Source organism: Crocuta crocuta, unplaced genomic scaffold (assembly GCF_008692635.1).
Source record: "Crocuta crocuta isolate KB4526 unplaced genomic scaffold, BGI_CrCroc_1.0 scaffold266, whole genome shotgun sequence".
In the NCBI taxonomy this organism is placed as follows: domain Eukaryota; kingdom Metazoa; phylum Chordata; class Mammalia; order Carnivora; family Hyaenidae; genus Crocuta; species Crocuta crocuta.
This window is the reverse complement of record NW_027531005.1, coordinates 6,643,503-6,664,130: the sequence shown is the minus strand read 5'-3', so window position 1 is coordinate 6,664,130 and position 20,628 is coordinate 6,643,503. Positions and strand designations below refer to the sequence as shown.

The 20,628-nt window shown below is 47.8% G+C and overlaps 1 protein-coding gene across 2 annotated transcripts in view; it reads left to right on the top strand.

The window, feature by feature from the left end:
* Positions 1-19,797, top strand: part of SMO (smoothened, frizzled class receptor) — a 21,001-nt gene extending 1,204 nt beyond the window's left edge. Inside the window, exons 2-12 of one of the 2 annotated variants that reach the window (XM_077770792.1) lie at positions 11,571-11,776; positions 12,493-12,702; positions 12,946-13,118; positions 13,462-13,681; positions 13,783-13,906; positions 15,137-15,229; positions 15,674-15,782; positions 16,613-16,798; positions 17,260-17,408; positions 17,859-17,993; positions 18,240-19,797. In XM_077770792.1, the coding sequence (XP_077626918.1) occupies positions 11,571-11,776; positions 12,493-12,702; positions 12,946-13,118; positions 13,462-13,681; positions 13,783-13,906; positions 15,137-15,229; positions 15,674-15,782; positions 16,613-16,798; positions 17,260-17,408; positions 17,859-17,993; positions 18,240-18,676 (2,042 nt within the window). In that variant the 3' untranslated portion in view covers positions 18,677-19,797. The remainder of the gene's footprint in view (positions 1-11,570; positions 11,777-12,492; positions 12,703-12,945; positions 13,119-13,461; positions 13,682-13,782; positions 13,907-15,136; positions 15,230-15,673; positions 15,783-16,612; positions 16,799-17,259; positions 17,409-17,858; positions 17,994-18,239) is intronic. The other variant, XM_077770793.1, reaches the window with a different exon arrangement.
* Positions 19,798-20,628: the final 831 nt, after the last annotated feature.

The window sequence follows — 20,628 nt, the reverse complement described above, 5'->3', positions numbered from 1 at the left end:
AAACCCTCTGGTGTTGAGTAATTAAAAGTTAGCCAGAATTTTCCAGAAATCTTGTTTGGGGAAACAGGAAGTCCAGAGAACTGTGATCTTGTCTTGTTATTACTATTAAGATTTCACCGTTTCCTCATCTGAAAAATGGGGACTCTGATCCTCTTCTGAAGTTGTGAAGGAATACGACTGTTCTAAGGATTATTTGTGTATTCTTTGGAAATTTGGATCCTTAGGCCAGTTAGGGCTGCAGAAGGACACTTAAGTCTGGGATATTGAGAGCCTGTGGATACCTCTGTAGTGGTCTGAAGTCCCAAAGCCCTCACTTTAGGTTAGGATTATGGCCGGGCCTAAAAAACCCAAATAAATCCTTCCTTAGCAGTGAGGTGTGGATTATCTCCCCGCTTGTCACTCTTCTGGGTTGGGGGCCTGAAGGAGGGTTGGGGAAGGGAACTGGTCTTGCTTGCTTCTAGTCAGTGTGATTTCAAAGCTGTCCTTGAAAAAGAAAATCAAAAGTCAGGAGCCGACTTGGCAAGCTCTTTCTTTTGGCCGGTCTTGGGTGCCCTACATCTCAGTTCCACCCTGGGGGCTGGTGATGATCCCGAAGCGGGGAGCAGATATAGGCTGCTGTCATTGTCAACTTGGCCACTAGAGTTCTCAGCGTCTTTGCTGAATGTTGGACAAAGCCCTATCATTCCCGGCCTGGTATCACTCTCTGGCGGATACCAGAGGAGGAACGTGGGAGATGGTACCCATGGAGGACCTACATCCTGAGTGGGTATCAGGTTCTAAAGTCAGCATGTAGGCAGAAACCATGTGTAATCAACAGTAGCTTTAAAAAGTTCATAAATTACCATAACATAACATTACTAGTTGATTTTTGCATATACATTCTTTTTATGGTAATATGTTCATATAAATGTGTAACATATAGTACCGTATAGTATATAAGAAGGGGCATACATAGAAAATATAATTTTAGTCCTTAAAGTTACATAAATGCAAAAGAGCAGAAGACTGAAAGAATAAAATAAGAAAAGGAACACAAAAGAAAGGTATAAACAGGTTTCTTTGAGAAGGTTTGTGTTTAGGAGCCAAAAATGCAATCCAAATCTCTCAGCACTAGAATCTCACCCAGTTCTGAGTTGCTCACACTGAGAGGATATCCCTCCACCCCACCTCTCTCTTTATTTTGAATTCCAAGTTAAATGCATGTGTGATGCTGCCCTGTAGTTACCATCAAATCAAGGAGGAAGGGTCTGGACTTCTTTCCAGTCCGTATTCCTGATAGCAGCTGCTGAGCAGGCAGAAGTGGTTTGAGCAGGGAAGTCTCGGACTTAGAACCATCTGCTGGCTGTGTGGTTTCGATGGGGTCCTGCAGAAGTGCCAGCCTGGGGCTCAGGTCTTTAGTTCAGGTGGAATTTTTTCTCTGCTGCCATCATCCCTCAGCTCAGTTACATTACCAAGTGTGTTCTGGTGGTTCTTTACGCATCGGGTCTTTCTGCTAGATGTTCTGGGCAGTGCGGGTGGTGATGGGTAGAATAAATCAGAGCCGAGTATAAGAATCCCAGACAGGCCTTTAGCTGGGTGCCTCCGGTGAGTGATTTTTCCTGTCCTGAGTTAGTTGTCTTGATTTGACCATGTCTAGGTGGTCAGTGTCACCTGGCTCTTGGAGGTGTTTTTGCGGGTAAAGGATGAAGACGATCTAGGGTGTCTTCATCTGTAAACTTTTGAAGATAGAGATTTGTTCTTCACTTTTTTTTTTTTAAGCCTCAGAGTTCTGAATACACAGCCGTCTGCTCATTCATTAAATTAGGCATTGGGTGCTTGCTGCGTGTCATCCTGGATGAGGTACTGGGGCATATAAAGACGAGGAATACAGATCTGATTCCTGCCATCAAGGGGAAGACACACAAACAACTTTAGCATTTCCTGTGAGAGGTGGTGTCACAGGGTAGGGTGCTGAAGGAACACAAAGGGCTTTGGGGAACAAGAGAAGACCCCCAGAGGAATTGACATGTAACCTCTCATCTGAGAAATAAGTAGGAATTATCTGGGCCAAGGAAGGGTTAGATAGGAAAAAATAGGAAGAGGAGACGGCATGCAAAGGTGAGGTGAGAGGGCTTGGTACTTTTAAGAGTATACGGTGTTAGTAGAGCTGGATCAAAGCATGTGAGGGATAGAATTATAAAAGATGAGACCTAGTGAGTTAGAAAACAAAGGGATTCAGACCCCATATTAAGAAGTTTGGATGTCATCCAGAAGATAATAAGGAGCCACTAAAAGCTTTTGAGCAAGGGAGATATGTAATCGTGCTTGCATTTTAGAAAGATCTCTTTGAGTGTTGTGTGAAGAAGCCATGGGAGGAGGGAAGGCATGGAGCCTCGTTGCTTGTTTAGGGGATGGTTGAAGTATTCCGGGTAAGAGAGGATGGTGGCCATGATGGAGGTGGAGACCTGGGTGAGGGAGGTTGGGGTGACAGGCTGGAGGCAGTGGACAGATCCCCGAATTTTAGAGCTCAAACCCATGGGATTGCTGATGAGTTCGATGGAAGGCATGAGTGAAAAGGGGGATGTAGGTTTCCGGCTTGCGTGGACGGTGGTATCGTTCCCTTTCACTAAGCGGGAATGCTGGGGGAGGAAGAGGTTTAGGAAGAAAGCGGTTCAGCCGTGTGAATTAGAGGCACTCAGTGGACATCTATGTGGAGATTACTGGCAGATCTGGAATAGGACTTGCTGAAGAGAGTGGCCACTGTGTGCTTCCTCCGCCCAGACTGCCGAGCCGTTGGAAGTATGCCATTGAGAGAGGAAGTTTAGAGCTCAGGTTGGACTGCTTTCTAGATCTGTAAAGAGCTCAGGTCCCCCCTCTATCTTTCGACCCTCTGGATTTGGGCTTATTCAGGCACTCAGCATCGTTCCCCGTTACAGCTTGAAATGTCTCCTCTGAGGCATTCCAGGCTGACCAGAGGAATATAATATCCAGGCCACGGTCCACCTTGGGCCAAATCTGGTTTGGTAAGTGGGGCAAGAAAGCAGAGACCTGTGGCCGGTGAGGGAACTGGGCTTCTGACAGCCAGCACGTAGCCTCTTCGAGCACCGCTGTGCTCTGTGTGTGCACAGTGGTGTGTGGTCTTGTCACCCAGCCGGGGGCAGCCCGTGGAAAAGAGCCAGAGAAGCTGGGAGGAATTTCTCTTTTCCTCTCGGACATCTGGTTGAGGGATGAGAGAAGGGATGTTGTTGGTGATGGTGGGTTGTTTGCAGGGGTAGATTGAAAATAATTTCCTTGGAGCTGTTCCCAAACCTGGTGATGATCAGAACCAGTTAGGTTGTATGTATTTGGAAAGTATGAAAATACGGAAAAGCACCCATTGGCCCAAGTTTTAATTTTCCTTTAGATTTTTAACACTTATTTATTTATTTATTTATTTAGATTTTCTTTTTCTTTTTTTTGTTTAACGTTTATTTTTAAGAGAGAGAGAAAAGGGAGGTGAGGGGCAGAGAGAAAGGAGACAGAGAATCCCAAGCAGGCTCTGCAATGTCAGTGCAGAACCCGACATGGGGCCAGAACTTACGATCCTCAAGATAATGACCCAAGCTGAAGTCAAGAGTCAGACGCTCAACTGACTGAGCCACCAGGAGCCTCAATAAAGATTTTATTTTTAAGTAATCTCTACATCCAAGGTGGGCCTTGAACCTATAACCCTGAGATCAAGCGTTGTACGCTCCACCGATTGAGCCAGCCAGGTGCCACGAGATTTTTAACTTTTTACTTTGAAATGCCGCATGTATACAGAAGGTGCATAAAACACAGAGGTGCTAAATATCAAGTAATTATAAAGTGACACCTGAGTCAAGAACTAGATCATGGCTCCTCTTTGTCTTTTTCAATCACATCTCCCTCTCTTCTCTTCCAGAAGTAACCACTACACTAATGTTTTGGGTTATCATTTCCTTTTTCCTCTAGAGTTTTGTCACCTAATTTTGGAATCCGCCAACAGTATATTTTAGTTTTGAATTTTTTTTGAACTTTATACAAGTCATGATATATGTGTTCTTCTATGTCTTTTATGTCTTGCTTCTTTTGCTATACATTATTTTGTAAGATTCATCCGTGTTATGGCAGCTCATTTTTTTCATTGCCGAATAGTGTTCCATTGTAGAATATATCACAATTTATTAATCCATCTTGTTATTGTTAAACACTTGTCTCCAGTTTTTGGCCACTGTGAATAACATTGCTGTGAATATTCTTCTACGTATATCTTGGTGTACCCACATCAGGTTTCCCTAATTACATACTTGGAGGGATGGAATTACTAGATATTGCATACCTTCAACTTTACTAGGTAATACCAAACAGTTTTTCAAAGTGGCTCTACCAATTTATGGATCCCATTAATCCTGTAGAAGAGTCACCATTGCTCCACATGATTCCTGATGTTTGATATTGTCACCATTTAAAATTTTTGCCAATCTGGTGGCTATACTGTAGTATGTATTTGTGGTTTCAGTTTGCATTTCCCTGATTACTAGTGAGGTTAAGCATCTCACCAAATGTTTACTGTCCACTTGGAATCTTCTTTTATGAAATGTCTGTTCAACTCTTTGCCCCATTTTTCTTTTTTTTTTAAATAAATTTTTATTTGTTTATTTTTGAAAGAGTGTGAGCTGGAGAGGGGCAGAAAGAGAGAGGTACAGATGGTACAAAGCAGGCTCCATGCAGACAGTAGATAGCCCAATTCAGGGCTCAAACCCATGAACCGTGAGATCATGACCTGAGCCAAAGGCACATGCTTAACCAACTGAGCCACCCAGGAGCCCGCATTTTTCTTTGGGCTGTCATTTTCAAAAGATTTGTAGGACTTCTTTATTTATGCTAGGTTTGAGTCCTTTATTGGTTGTATGCATTGAAACATTTTCTGTTCTTTGGCTTGCCTGTTTATTCTCTTTGTGTCTTCTGTTAAACAGAAATTCTGTGCTTTAAGGTAATCATTTATAAAACTTTTTATGATTAGTGCTTATTGTGTCTTATTTTATTTTTTATTATTTTTAATGTTTATTTTCGAGAGAGGGAGAGAGAGCATGAGCAGGGGAGGTGCAGAGAGAGGGGGACAGAGGATCTGAAGTGGGCTCTGCAATGACAGCAGAGAACACGATGTGGGGCGTGAACTCATGAACCATGAGGTTGTGACCTAAGCCGGAGTCAAATGCCCAACCAACTGAGGCATCCAGGAGTCCCTATTGTGTCCTGTTTATTAAAAAAAAATTTTTTTTGTTAATGTTTATTTATTTGAGACAGAGCGAAACAGAGTGCAAGCAGAGGAGGGGCAGAGACAGAGGGAAACAGAATCTGAAGCAGGCTCCGGGCTCTGAGCTAGCTGTCAGCAGAGAGCCCAACGTGGGCTCTGACTGAGCTACCCAAGTGCCCCTATTGTATCTTATTTTTAAAAGTCCCTTCATACCACAAAGTCATGAACTTATTCTCTTAAGTTATTTTCTCAAAACTTTTTAGGGGCGCCTGAGTGGCTCTCAGTCTGTTTAAGCGTCTGACTCTTGATACCATACCAGCTCAGGTCTTGATCTCAGTGTCGCTTGCGTTCAAGCCCAGCATTGGGCTCCATGCTGTGTGCAGAGCCTACTCAAACTAAAAACAAAAACAAAAGAAACCACTCTTTAGATTTTACTTTCAATTTAGACATGTAATTCACTAGTTTCATGTATGTTGTCTCAACATCATTTTTTTTAAGGATTCCCTTTCTCCACTGTTCTGCCATAAATCAAGTGTCCAAATATCTTTAGTTTCTGGGATCTTTATTCTGTTCCATAGCTCTATTTTGTCTCTCCTTTGCCAATGTGCACCATCTTAATTATTGTATCTTTACATCATGGTTCTTCATCTTCTTTGTGCTATGAACCTCTTTGGTAGTCTGGTAAAACGTATGGGCCCCTTCTCAGTATAATATTTTTAAATTTATAAGGTAAGAGTGAAAAGGAGCATATAAGATTACAAAGGAAGTGAACTATATTAAACTATAGTTATCAAATATATTAAAACAATGTTGGGGCGCCTGGGTGGTTCAGTCGGTTAAGCATCCGACTTCGGCTTAGGTCATGATCTCACAGTTCGTGCGTTTGAACCCCGTGTCGGCCTTGTGCTGACAGCTAGCTCAGAGCCTGGAGCCTGCTTCAGATTCTGTGTCTCCCTCTCTCTCTGACCCTCCCCTGCTCACACTGTCTGTCTCTCTCTCAGAAATAAATAAAAACATTAAAAAAAAAATAAAGCAATGTGGTGATCTGATATATATGTGCTTCTTTATTAATACACTAAGATGTAATATGTACTTAATAATCACCATAATATCAAGGTTGTGATGAACAGTAACAATGTTTTGAGATATCTGTAACAAAAATATCTGATTTCCATTTGTGACAAAAACACAAGTATTTTTGTGGCTTACATTCATAATTGAAGGAAAGGCTAAATTTCTGTTAGATGTAATTTTTTTCCTATGCAAAGTTCACAGACCCCTAAATTTTATACAAGAATGTTTGTGAGTTCCAGGGGCATCTGGGTAGCTCAGTCAGTTAAGCGTCTGACTCTTGTCGGCTCAGGTCATGATCTCACGGCTTTGTGGGTTCGAGGCCTGCATTGGGCTCTGCGCTGGGGGTGTAGAGGCTGCTTGGATGTGGAGGGTGCGTGGGATTCTCTCTCTTCCTCTCTCTCTCTGCCCGTCCCGAACTTGCACTGTCTCTGTCTCTCTCAAAATAAATAAATAAACTTAAAAAAAAGTCATTTGTGAATTCCAAGCCAAGAACCTCCCCTGTTCTTATTAATACTTACAATATAGTAGAGTATTTATAGTACAGCAGCATATAATAGAGTCTGGGCTATCCTTGACCCTTTGTGTTTTAATATAAAAATAGTTGTTGGTGGTTTTGATTGAGATTCCACTGAGGATACAGACTAATTTGAAAAAAAAAAAAGACATCTTTACAGTGTTGAGTCTTCCTATCATTTCATTATATATTTCCATCTATTTAGATACTCTTTCATTTTCTCAATTTTTTTACAGTTTTGTGCAGAGTTTAAATGTCATCTGTTAGATTTAGTCCTAGGTACTTGATTTTTAAAATACTATGATAAATAGTCCCTTTAACATTTCATTTTCTGTTTGTTGCTGGCGTTTAGAAATACAATTGATTTTGAATCCAGTAAACTGGGTAAATTTATTCCACACACATAGTCATCTCATTTGTGAATAATAAGTTTTGTGTCTCCCTTTTCAAGCCATGTGTCTTTTTAAAAAATGTTTTTATTTATTTTTGAGAGACAGAGAGAGACAGAACATGAGTGAGGGAGGGGCAGAGGGGGAAGGAGACACAGAATCCAAAGCAGGCTCCAGGCTCTGAGCTGTCAGCACAGAGCCGGACATGGGGCTAGAACTCATGAACCAGGAGATCATGGCCTAAGCTGATTAACCGGCTGAGCCACCCAGGGGCCCTGAGGCCATGTATCTTTTAATCTTTATTGCCATAATGCACTACTTAAGAAATCCAGTACATTGTTAAATAGAAGTGATAATAGTGGCAGTCCCTTATCTTTGACTTTTTCTGCATTCTAAAGTTTTTCAACCCTTCACCATTACATGTTTCTTGTAGTTACATTTTATCAGATTAAGAAAGTGTTCTTTTATTCTTAATTTGCCTATTATTCTTTTTATCATGGTTGCATGTTGGATTCTATCAACTACTTCTATATCTACTGATATGATCATATGATTTTATTCTTTTTTAATCTGTTAATGGAGTAAATTGCATTGATTGAATTTCCTAATGTTAAACCAATCTCAGAACAATGGTTTTCAACTTGACTAATCAGGAGCGCATAAAGAGTCACTTTAGTGGCTCAGTTGGGTAAACATCCAACGTCAGCTCAGGTCATGATTTCACAGGTTCGTGGGTTTGAGCCCCATGTTAGGCTCTGTGCTGACAGCTCAGAGCCTGGAGCCTGCTTTGGATTCTGTGTCTCCCTCTCTCTCTACATCTCCTGCTCATGCTCTGCTTCTCTCTCCCTCTCTCTCTCTTTCAAGAATAAATAAACATTTAAAAATTAAAAAGTCATTTTTGGAGCTTAAATTGTGGCAAATATTTAAGAAATTTATGGATATAGAAAAATACAAAGACTAACATAACACGTGTGTCTTTTTCTCTGTTTCATATTTTAATAAAATGAAGGGAATAAAATAATACAGATTAAGTTGATGTCCCATTTCTTCTCGTCTACAATTTTGTTCCTTTCTCTTCTCTAGGGAGCTTCACCCATCTCAATAATTTGCATATTTAATTTTCTAAGCTTAGTTACTCCTAAAAAATAGATAGTATGTTCACATAGTACAAAATTCAAAAGTAACAAAAGTTAAATCATTTCACTTCTGCTTCCATCTCCTCATTTCCCCTGCCTAGAGGTAACCACCGGCACCGGTTCTTGTGTGTCCTTTCAGACATGATCCAACATGGGTACAAATGTAGAGGTGCCCTTAGTCTTTTTCCTCCTACAACCAGTAGTGACCTACTCTTCAGGCTGTTCCCACTCAACTGAATCCATTTCACAAGATGTGTTCGAGATAGTTCCATTTCAGTGCAAATAGCTCAACCTGGAGTAGTGTCCTATTATATTGATATATGATATTTTATGTAGCCCGTCTCCTACCGATGGTTACGCATTCATGCAGTTTCTACTCTTTTGCTGCGACGAACCGTCTTCTGTGTTAGCTTTGTAAACATGCAAAGTGGGATCACGAGTGTAAAATGTTGATAGATAAGGCCAAATAGACTCCACAAGTGTTTACTAATTTGTTTTACTAAAAATATACAAAAAGTGCCAGTTTCACCACATTCTTTCAATGGACCATTTCAAATGCTTTGATCTGTGTCCATCTAAAAGTTAAAAAATTATGTCTCATTGTAGTTTTATTTCATGTTCAGTTTATTAACAGTGAGATTGAATGTCTCTTAATGTGTTTAAAGGCCATTTGGAGTTGGTCTGTCTTCTGCCCACTTTTCTGTAGGATTATGAATTTCTTACCTATGTGGAGGAGCTTTAGGCATATATAAGGAGATTAGCTCTTTTTTTCTATTTTTAAAAAATGTTTATTTATATTTGGGAGAGAGAGAGACAGAGCGTGAGCAGGGGAGAGACAGAGAGAGGGAGACATAGAATCCGAAGCAGGCTCCAGGCTCTGAGCTGTTGGCACAAAGCCTGACAAGGGGCTTGAACTCACCGACCACAAGATCATGACCTGAGCCAAAGCCTAACTGACTAAGCCACCCAGGCACCCCATCTATAAAAAATTTTTTTTCAATATAAAGAGATTAGCTCTTTACCTATGATATGTATTGGAAATATATTTTCTCAGTGTATTGCTTTTCTTATGATTTTTGTTTTTACTCTATTTTTTCTGAAGTCTTTTAAAATCTTTTATTTCATAGCATCTGAGTTTTGTGTCATACTTCAAAACGCCATCTCTACTTCAATATTTAAAAACCATGTCCCATCTTTTCTTCTGGTACTTTAATTTTTAAAACTCATGTAGTCGTTTGAATTCATCTGGAATTTATTTTTCTGTAAGAAATGGGGTAAGGATACAAATTAATTTTTTCCCTAGATGGTTCATCAATTGTCTTTTAAGATTTATTTAATAATCTTTCTTTTCCTTATTTTTAAGGTTCAAAATACTACTTAAAATGAGAAAAAAGAAAAACAATGAAATTCCACACTTTAAAAAGCTGATCGCTGCAATTATCACAAAACCCAGAAAAATAACACAATGTTTCTGTTAATCAACTGCTCACTGCTCCTCTAGAATACATCTTACTGTAGTGAGCTCCCCCCATTTTAAGTATTTGTTCAACAAACATCCAGTAAAATTCACTTTTTCTTTGTTGTATGGCGCTATGAATGTAGACAAATGTATAGAGTTATGTAAGCAGCCACTACATTCAGGGTAGTGAAAAGCCCATCAGACCCAAATATTCCCTCTTAACATTTGTAGTCAAGTTCTTCTCCTACCCAGCCCTTGGCAATCACTGGGGCATTCTCCACTCTGAGAGTGGCTTTCCCCATCTAGAAAGGTAAAGGCTCCCCAGGTGATTCTGGTTTGAGTAGAGCTCGGAACAGTTGCCTGAGGACATTGCTTCTTGACCAGAACTTGCTCTGTGCCCCTGGAATAGGGCTTTGTGGTAGTGAGAGCTGTGAGCGGTCAGAGGTCTCGGATAAGTAACGACAGCTAATACTTCCTGAGTGCTTACTATCTGACGGGTCCCATGCTAAACACATTCAGTGCATTATCGAACTCTTTAACATTTCCGGGAGGTCAGTTCCCATTTCACAGATGAGGAAACTGAGGCTAGAGATAATTTGCCTGAGATCACACAGCCAGGAAATGGCAGAGCCAAGGCTCAGACCGAGGCGGGCTAATTGCAGTGTCCATGCCCCTCATCCCTCTCCTGTATTTCCTCCTTCCTAAAAAGAGGGGTTATCTGCCCCTACCACCCCCAGCCTGGCAGTGTGGCAGTCACCAGTTTGTCTCTCACATCCTTAGAAGCTTCTCCTAACACAATTTCTTGTGTGGGAAACAGGTATTCCTGAGGCAGGGATGATTCAGGAAGGGCATCGGGGGCAGAATGGTGAGTGAGCCCAGCCACTGGGATAGCAGTGTAGACGCATGGGTTGGTGCTGGGAGATGTCCACCTGTTTCTGCCTTGCTGATAACACGTTTCCTCCCTCTGCACTGGACAGAGCCTCCTCTGTTTCTCTCCATCTGATTTCCTGTTTCCTCCTCTGGCTTTGGAGTACCTGGGCTCCCCTGACTACCTCTTAAGCTCCTACCTGTTCTCTATTTCACCTCAGCTTGGTAAGAGGAGCAGGGATCCTGGGGTCTGGGCAGAGGGCAACATCTGGTTCTAGTGCATGGGCCCTGGGAGGGGTGGGTCCCACAACCTCCCTTTCCCCTGGAAGAGACCCGAAGAAGGTTTTAAGGATGCCCCTGAAAAGGCAAAAGGCAGGTGTGGCTGGGGTCCTCAGCCAGAGGCACTACCACTCCCTAGCAGGGCTTTTGGAAATGTGGGCTGTTTTTTTTTTTTTTTTAACTTGAATTGAATTATAATAGACACACAGATCAGTGCATGGATCATAAGCTCGGTTTTCACAAGGTGAATCCACACATTGAGCCACTTACCAGGTCAAGAAATAGAACATGACCAGCATCCCAGAAACCCCCCGTCAGGCCTTCTTCCAGTCACCAACCCTGGAGTAGGGACAAGGGGAGTATTTTTTGATGGTCATGATGACTTAGGCACTCTGGGATTTAATGGGCAGAGTCTAGGGATGCTAAATGTCCTGCAATACATCGGACAGCCCTGCAGCACAAAGGATCATCCTGCCCAAATGCCCTGTTGAGAAACACTGTCCCCGACAGCTGTAGCATTATGGCAGAGAGACCTGCCTTAGGCCTGGGGAACAGCTGTGGGCCGGAGTGGGGAGGGGCTTCACCACAACGTATCCACACTGTTGCCTCTCCCCAGGCCTCCGGAACGCACCCCGCTGCTGGGCAGTGATCCAGCCCCTGCTGTGTGCTGTGTACATGCCCAAATGCGAGAACGACCGGGTGGAGCTGCCCAGCCGCACCCTCTGCCAGGCCACCCGAGGCCCCTGTGCCATTGTGGAGAGGGAGCGTGGCTGGCCTGACTTCCTGCGCTGTACCCATGACCACTTCCCCGAGGGCTGCCCGGTGAGTGCAAGCCCCGAACATAGGGCAGGGCCCAACAGGAATCAGGGACAGGGGAGCCCTCCAGCCTTCTCTCCTGGAAGACCCCAAATCTGCAGCCACAAACCCAAACTGAAGCTCCCTGGCTGGGCCAGTCTATCAGGGATGATCTGTTTCTTTGTAAAAGATAACTTGTGTTCAACAAATATTTTTTGAGCACCTACTCCGCTAGGTGTTGGGGAGTTCCAGGGGTCAACAGGCACTCATTCTCCAAGAAGTTTATTGTGTATTTGGGGAGTCAAAGCACGCACATGTAAAACAGCCGTAGACCCCAAGACAGGGAAGTGATCTCGTTCTGGTGGTAAAGGAGGGCTCATAAGTCATAATAATACCAACGGCAATAACGTTGGTAATAAAACTAATTATTCTTATTTACTATCTGCCAAATACTATATGAGCATTTTACAGCCATTTATTTATTTAACCCTTAAAGCACACCATAAGTAGTTACTGCTATCTTATACACGGGGAAACTGAGAGGTCAGATAATTTGTCCCAGCCTATCGATATGATTTGTCATTGAGTGATTGGCAGGGCTGGGATTCAAAAGCTGGAAGGCTGTCCCCAGCCTGTGTTCGTGCACACTCCGTCGTGCTGCCCCTCTGCCTCATATTAAACTAGAGGGCGCCCCGGGCCTCCTGTTCCCTTTTGCACTGCCTTCTCCCCTTCCCTCATGCCAGAATGAGGTGCAGAACATCAAGTTCAACAGTTCGGGCCAGTGTGAGGCTCCCTTGGTTCGGACCGACAACCCCAAGAGCTGGTATGAGGACGTGGAGGGGTGTGGGATCCAGTGCCAGAACCCGCTGTTCACTGAGGCCGAGCACCAGGACATGCACAGCTACATCGCGGCCTTCGGGGCAGTCACAGGCCTCTGCACGCTCTTCACCCTGGTCAGCTGAGGGCCGGCCTGCGGGTGGAGGGGTTAGGGGAGAGGGTGTCCAGAACACACAGCCTATAAAGTGGGAAGGAAGTGGATCGTCAGTTGTCTGGGTTGTGGGGGCAGCGGGAAGTGGGGAGAGGATGACTTGGTGGGGCCCTTGGGGAGGTGAGAGGGGTCCGGGGTTCAGACAGGAGCGTCTGTGGCAGCAGAATCACGCTAGCCTCATAGAACGGACTCCACTTCTCTCTTCTAGGCCACATTTGTGGCTGACTGGAGGAATTCGAATCGCTATCCTGCCGTTATTCTCTTCTACGTCAACGCATGTTTCTTTGTGGGGAGCATCGGCTGGCTGGCCCAGTTCATGGACGGGGCCCGCCGGGAGATCGTCTGCCGCGCGGATGGAACCATGAGGCTTGGGGAGCCCACGTAGGTGTTTTGAGGACCCAGGAGTCAGGGCGACGGGTAGAAGTCTGAAATGTGTGTTTCCCACAAAACGTACAGGGTGGTCTTGAAATTGAAGATTTCAGTGTAGGATTCAGCTCTGCCTTGTTGTGCCCCAAATTTCCAGCGTTGGGGATGTGATTGTTTGCATCTGCTCAAGGGGGCACCTTCCATAACCTCTCCAAATCTGACCTGAGTCCCATCTCCAAGCTCTGACTCCTAGGGAACCTCCAGACCTTAGAAAACAAGGCTCTGGGGACAGAGTGGAGAGAGCTGATAAAGGGAGTATGAATGACCTCCCCAAGTGACCCTCCACATGTCTGCACAGCTCCAACGAGACCCTGTCCTGCGTCATCATCTTTGTCATCGTGTACTACGCCCTGATGGCTGGCGTTGTCTGGTTTGTGGTCCTGACCTATGCCTGGCACACCTCCTTCAAAGCCCTGGGCACCACCTACCAGCCTCTCTCCGGCAAGACCTCCTACTTCCACCTGCTCACGTGGTCACTCCCCTTTGTCCTCACTGTGGCGATCCTTGCTGTGGCCCAGGTGTGGTGACCGGTAGGGGGCTAGGGGCCTGAGTGGGGTGGGCTTGGGTAAGGCGGCCCGCGACCGACTCTGTCCCTCCCATCCACCCCTTTGTGCTGCAGGTGGATGGGGACTCCGTGAGCGGCATCTGTTTTGTGGGCTACAAGAACTACCGATACCGCGCAGGCTTCGTGCTGGCCCCCATTGGGCTGGTGCTCATTGTGGGAGGCTACTTCCTCATCCGAGGTGAGCGAGCACCTGGCGAGCACCAGTCGGGTAACAAAATGAGCTGAACACCTGCTCTGTTGGGCAGGAGCTAGGAGCTGCCGCCTCTGCTGCCTCTGCCGTGGGACCTCAGCTCACACGGGGCTGGGTGCTGAGTAGAAGGTGCCACCTTCGGGCCGATGCAGTATCGTGGCCAGAGCAATGCAGCCCCTTTCTCCAGGGCCTTGAGCCACGGCTCACAGCTTGTCGAGTAGAGCCCGGGCTGGGTTCTAGCCCCTGCTCAGCCCTTGGCTGGGTGCACTTGGATGGTGAATAGCCCGCCCTGTCCATGTGGACCAACTCAGGGCCTTTGGCCGTGTGTGTGCACCCTGAATTTGTGTACACTCTCTATCTTTTGGAGCTTGGCTCCTCATCCGCCGCCTACCTCCAGAACATACTCACACACAGTTTTCACAACATGCACAGATTCTCTGTTCCCTAATTTCCCCGTCTGGATCTGCCACCTCCACAGGCAGCCTCCGTATCTTCTTAGCTCATTCTCGTTGCATTTTCTTTGTAAACTTCAGTTTCCTCCTGCTGAGCTGTCAGCCTTCTGTTCAGCCCACCTCTTTCTGCTGGTGTCTGGGCCTTTGGTTTACGTTTTGTGCCCGTGCTGTCCTGTACGGTAGCCACCGGCCACACGTGTTGAAACTAGTCCAGATTGAGATGTATCGTAAGTACAAAATCCATGCTGCATTGCAAAGGCTGCACACACAAAAAGGTAACTTATCTCATTAATAGTTTATGTGGATTACATATTGAGATGATAATGAAACATAATGATGTATTGTTTATGAAAGGTATGGATCTTTTTTTTGCATCTTTTTTAACGTGGCTGCTAGAAAATTTGAGCTTCTGCATATGGCCGACATTATGTTTCTATCAGATAATCGTGTTCCTGCATCTCTCTCTCTCTCTCTCTCTCTCTTTTTTGCCTTTTCCATCAGCATAGCTTTGACCTGGCTGCCTTACTTAGGGGGAGCCGGGGCCAGGACCCTTTTCTCTCTTCTCAACTGTCTGTCTGGGCCCTGCCCCAGTTTTTCCAGTACAGAGCACATCTGCCACCAGCTGTGCCCCATTTCTCCAGTGTCTCCAGTTCCCCAAGCTTTAAATTGGCAGAGGAGTAATCAGCCCAGGGACCGCCTGCCACAGCCATCCCTCCCAGGAGAGTGGCCTCACCCCACTAATGTCTGAGGTCTCTCTTCCGTTCAGGAGTCATGACTCTGTTCTCCATCAAGAGCAACCATCCTGGGTTGCTGAGCGAGAAGGCTGCCAGCAAGATCAACGAGACCATGCTGCGGCTGGGTGAGTGGGCCCCCGGGGTTTTGGCCGGTCCAACACTGCACACTTCTGTGGCTGTGGGACCTGCAGGATAGGATCTTGGAGGATGCAGTGTGAGTGGTACAAGTTAGCAGCCACTGGGAACAACACAAGGCTGTGGGGCATGTGTGTGTATGGGGGGTGGGGTCAGATGAGGGTCATGGTGGTAGCAACTCAGAAGAAGGGGACCTTCTTGGATGGAAGAATTCAAGTTCATGCCAAGACTGCTTCTTCATCCCACTGGGGCCCTCCCATAGTTGGCTCAAGTGCACTTCGAACCTTGTTTTGGAGAATACAGCAAACTGAGCCCAGCACGAATTCACCCCAGACTCAGATATCTTTGAGGCCTGAATGGGGCAGATGCCTTGTCTCCACTGCTGCTCCCAACCTGGGATTGGTAATGCTCTGTCCCACCGTGGCCCTCCACAGGCATTTTCGGCTTCCTGGCCTTTGGCTTTGTGCTCATCACCTTCAGCTGCCACTTCTACGACTTCTTCAACCAGGCCGAGTGGGAGCGCAGCTTCCGGGACTATGTGTTGTGAGTGCAGGGCTGGGGGCTGGGGGCTGGGGGACGGCAGCCGCAGGACTTCAGAGACAGCCCTAGCCCTCCCTGCCGTCCAGCACGGGTCTGCTAGGCACCTGTCTCCGACGGCGGGTGAAACTGTCCATCTTGCTCTGGGTGCCCAAGATGTCAATTGCTCTGTAATTTACAAACATGGCAAAATGCCTCTCCTGTCCTGGCTCAACTCTGCCCTCCTCTCCGCCCGAGCCACTGTCTGGCTGGTGTGTTTAACTGTTCAGCCTTCTCATGTTTGGGCTTTCCAACGACTCTGTGTTGGCCACAGAAGTCACTCTAATTCTCACGTACTCTTTTATAGAGCTTATTATAGAGCCCTGCACAGAGTAGTTACCTCTCCATGATGGGTTTAACAACCCATTAATACTTGCTAGTGTTGTCTGTGCTTTATTGTGTCACCATGAAGGATGGATCTGAGATTAAAGCGGGTCTCATCCACTGGTAGAAGAGCTGCGCTCACTGATATCAGGAATAGCAGTTACAATGCTCATTAAAATGGACACCAGTCCACGTCCCGACTGCCTCAAGCTCTTCCTGAAAGGCTCCAGCTTCCAGTCTGGGAAGCAAGCTTTAAACCACATGAATACCTGGTGCTCCCCCAGAGATTTGATTTGTCTGGGGTGTGACCCAGTCTTTAGTAGTTATAAAATGTGACTCTAATGTCCTGAGTGAATCTAATGAGCACCCAGGGTTGTGAATCATTGCCATGGGGCTTAGCTCTTGCTAAAGTCTTCGAATTGATTGTCAGGGTACCCACAGAGCCTCACCTCTCTACTAACCCCCCACCATAGGTGCCAGGCCAATGTGACCATCGGGCTGCCCACCAAGAAGCCCATCCCCGACTGTGAAATCAAGAATCGCCCCAGCCTCCTGGTGGAGAAGATCAACTTGTTTGCCATGTTTGGAACCGGCATTGCCATGAGCACCTGGGTCTGGACCAAGGCCACGCTGCTCATCTGGAGGCGCACCTGGTGCAGGTGGGGTTAGCAGCCAGCCGGTTCTGACCTCGATGCCTTACTCTCTGATGCTTGGTGTCCCCACCCATAAGGGTTGCCTGCTCCACCATCTCTGAGCAGTCCAGGGCAGACCAGTTTTCAAAGGGTCTGCATTGAGCTGCTGAAAGCTGCCTTCTGTGTGGCTCACCACTGCCCCCTGGTGACCCCTCCTGTCCTCAGGAGGGCCCTTGAATGCTGAGCCTGCTGCCAGCATCTTTCTTCTAGGAGTGGAATGATTTGAGTGATTTGAGTACTGGACATACAGGAGCCCTGCATTCTAGGCCCACTGCTTTGCAGAGGTCTCTACTCCTCAGAGTCCTCGAAGGACTTGGGGGCCCTCTGGAGGCTCCTTCCCTGGAGGGAAAGGCTTCTCTGGTCTTTCACAGGATTTGATGGGAGGTGGCTGTCCTCCACTTCCCCTCCCCCATCTCTTGTGCCCTCAGGTTGACCGGGCAGAGTGATGATGAGCCCAAACGCATCAAGAAGAGCAAGATGATCGCCAAGGCCTTCTCCAAGCGGCGCGAGCTACTGCAGAACCCGGGCCAGGAGCTCTCCTTCAGCATGCACACCGTCTCCCACGACGGGCCTGTGGGTGAGCCTCGGCCCCTTTCCTCCGCTGGAGCCACTCCATCCCCACAATACCGGGGCCCTGCCCCGCCCTAAGCTGGTGTGGACACGTGGACTGTCTGGAAGGCAGGGAGGGATAAAGCACCCCCTCCTCTCCTCGTACATTCAACCCTCTCTAGTCCCCCTTCCATCCCCGGCTTCTCTGCCCTCTGTTTCTGCCCCTGGGTCGGCTTGCTGGTACTCTGGTTTCAAAAGGAGCCATGTACGTCTCCCTTCTCCAGTTGTTCTCCCTGGGCTAGAGTAAGTTACGGCTCCAGGAACTGGATTTTTGGCCTCTAGGGAGGGTAGATCACTGAGACTGGGTAGATCACTGTGATCTCCTGGGTGGGCTTTTTGGGCTTGCGGGACGGGAGGGAGCCCCAGTCACCCAAGGACTGGGCTCATGATTCCTTAGCCTTTCCTTCTATCCCCACAGCGGGTTTGGCTTTTGACCTCAACGAGCCCTCTGCCGACGTGTCCTCTGCCTGGGCCCAGCATGTCACCAAGATGGTGGCTCGGAGAGGAGCCATACTGCCCCAGGATGTGTCTGTCACCCCTGTGGCAACTCCAGGTACGAGGAGTCAGGCTTCTGGAGGAAGGTGGGGGACATGGAGTCTGGGGATTCTTGGGACCAGAGCACCAGCAGCTGCCAGAGGGAGGAGGAAGGGAGAGGCCCTGGAAGATGTAAAGTGTGGGGCTGAGGCACTAGAGATTTAGAGGTGTGGGTCCAAGACCCCAAAAGTAGGGATCCAAGGAGAGAACAGGTGATGTGGACAGAGCCAGTGTCCCAGGCTCACGTTCTCTCTCCTGCCATCAGTGCCGCCAGAGGAAAAAGCCAACCTGTGGCTGGTTGAGGCAGAGATCTCCCCAGAGCTGGAGAAGCGCCTGGGCCGGAAGAAGAAGCGGAGGAAGAGGAAGAAGGAGGTGTGCCCACTGGTGCCGCCTCCTGAGCTTCACCACCCTGCCCCTGCCCCTGTGGCCAGTGCCGTGCCTCGACTGCCTCAGCTACCCCGGCAGAAGTGCCTGGTGGCCGCAGGTGCCTGGGGAGCTGGGGAATCCTGCCGACAGAGAGCCTGGACCCTGGTCTCCAACCCTTTCTGCCCAGAGCCCAGTCCCCTGCAGGATCCATTTCTGCCCAGTGCCCCAGTTCCCACGGCGGCCTGGACCCAGGGCTGCCGGCAGGGGCTGGGGCCCATTCACTCCCGCACCAACCTGATGGAGGCAGAGCTCATGGATGCAGATTCAGACTTCTGAGCCTGGAGAGCAGGACCTGGGATAGGAAAGGGCAGCAGATACCATCCTGAGGTTCTTCATCCTCCCTGAGAGTGCCTCCCCAGGATCTTGTCTTCCGGAGGACCCGAGGGTGCCATGCCCTCCCAGGAGGGCTCTCTATGTGTGGCTCATGGCAGCAGGACTGTGGGAAAGGGCCCTGACATCTCCACCAGCAGGCCTCGTCCAGGGAACGACCCTGGAGCTCAGGGTCCTTGGTTCTGCCCCACCAGCTGGAGTCTGGCTGACAGTATCCACGTGCAGCGGGACCAGGAGATATGCAGAGCTTGGGGGCGGGGCGGGGGGCCAGTAACAGTGGAGGCAGGGGTGATGAACCCAGGATGGCCTGTGGTAGCCAATGAGGCAGCCAAGCCCGTACCTGGCGAATGAGGGCTGGCTGCCCTTTTCTGTGCCAGTGGACATCCTTTCTGGCACTCTCAGACCAAATGTGTTTATTGTGTCCTTAATCCTTTGTCTAAGTGGGGACAGGGCTCCCTTCTCCCTCTTCTAGGTGGTTGTGGAGCTGGAAGTGCCTATTCTTGTAGGGGCTATAACCTCTCTTCACAGGTGCCCAGTTGGCCCGACCCCAGGCCAGTAGCCCGTCCCGTGTGCTCCCGTACCCTTGTTCCCCTTTCCCATTTCAGTTCAACCAGCCCAACCTCTTCCTGTTTCCTGTTTGTTGATTAGGACCCAGAACTGCTGCATGCTCCATCCCGCCCCCCACCCCACCCCCCATCTCCAGGTGAGAGACTGGTTTAGCTACAGAGCCTGGCGTGGTGTAGAAGCAGTGAGTGACAGGGAGCTTCTGGGCCTCTGAGAGACACATGTGATCTCTTCCTCCCATCCATCCAGTGGGGGATGGATCCTCTGACTTAAGGGGCTACCCTGGGAGGCTGCTGGAACTTCAGCCAGGCAGGAAAGCTTCCTTCAACTTCCACAACTGGGCGGTGAGGAGATTCCCACCTCTCATAACCCCTCACTCTGTCCCCAAGGCTCCAGTTTCAAGAACCAGACAGTAGGAAGCCTTAGGAGCTGGCTGGGTTCCAGATCGGGGGTAGGGATGGGGAGAAGAAATACAAACAGTAAATAAAAGGTTTTTGTATAAACTCTTGGTGTGCTTCTTTTCCATAGGCCCTGGTCTTGGTGGGGGTTGGGGGGGAGACACCTGGCTGGCTCAGTCAGTAGAGCATGCGACTCTTGATCTCAGGGTCGTGAGTTTGAGCCCCACATTGGGCACAGGGATTACTTAATCAAAATAAGGTAAAGTAAAATAAAATCCATAGGCCCTGGTCTTGACCTGTTTACCTGGTCCTGACCACATTTGTTTTCCACTTCCTCCTCAGGCTATTCTGAAAGGCCAACAGCTTGGCGCTGTTGAGGTCATGACTGACAGATGTCAGGCTGATACCAGCCTAATGTGCTGGCTGTCCTTCCCAGCCAGTCAGCTCCATATGTACAAAAACTCTTCTGTGGCCATGGCTGCCTCACTGTGCACTGACCATAAGATGGTTGAGCAAGAACGTGTGGCTGCCCCTGGAGTGAGGACTGGGAGCAAGTAGCCCCCTTCTAGTGTAGGTGAGCACGGCCCCTTGTGGCAATCCAGGGCTCCACCTCTGGAGGCCTCTTCCTTTCTCATTTTTTAAAATGTTTATTTATTTATTTTGAGAAGGGGGAGGGGCAGAGAGAGAGGGAGAGAGAATCCCAAGCAGGCTCTGTGCTGTTGGCCTGGAGCCCAGTGTTGGACTCGATCTCACGAACCATGAGATCCTGACCTGAGTGGAAATCCAGAATTGGACGGCTAGCCAACTGAGCCACCCAGGTGCCCCTGGGGGTGTCTTCTAAAAGGGACGTCAGTAGGGCCAGCTTCCTCTCATGGGCAGTCAAAGGAATTCATACTTCCTCATGTTAGCCCCACTTCCTCCAAAAAGATGTCCATA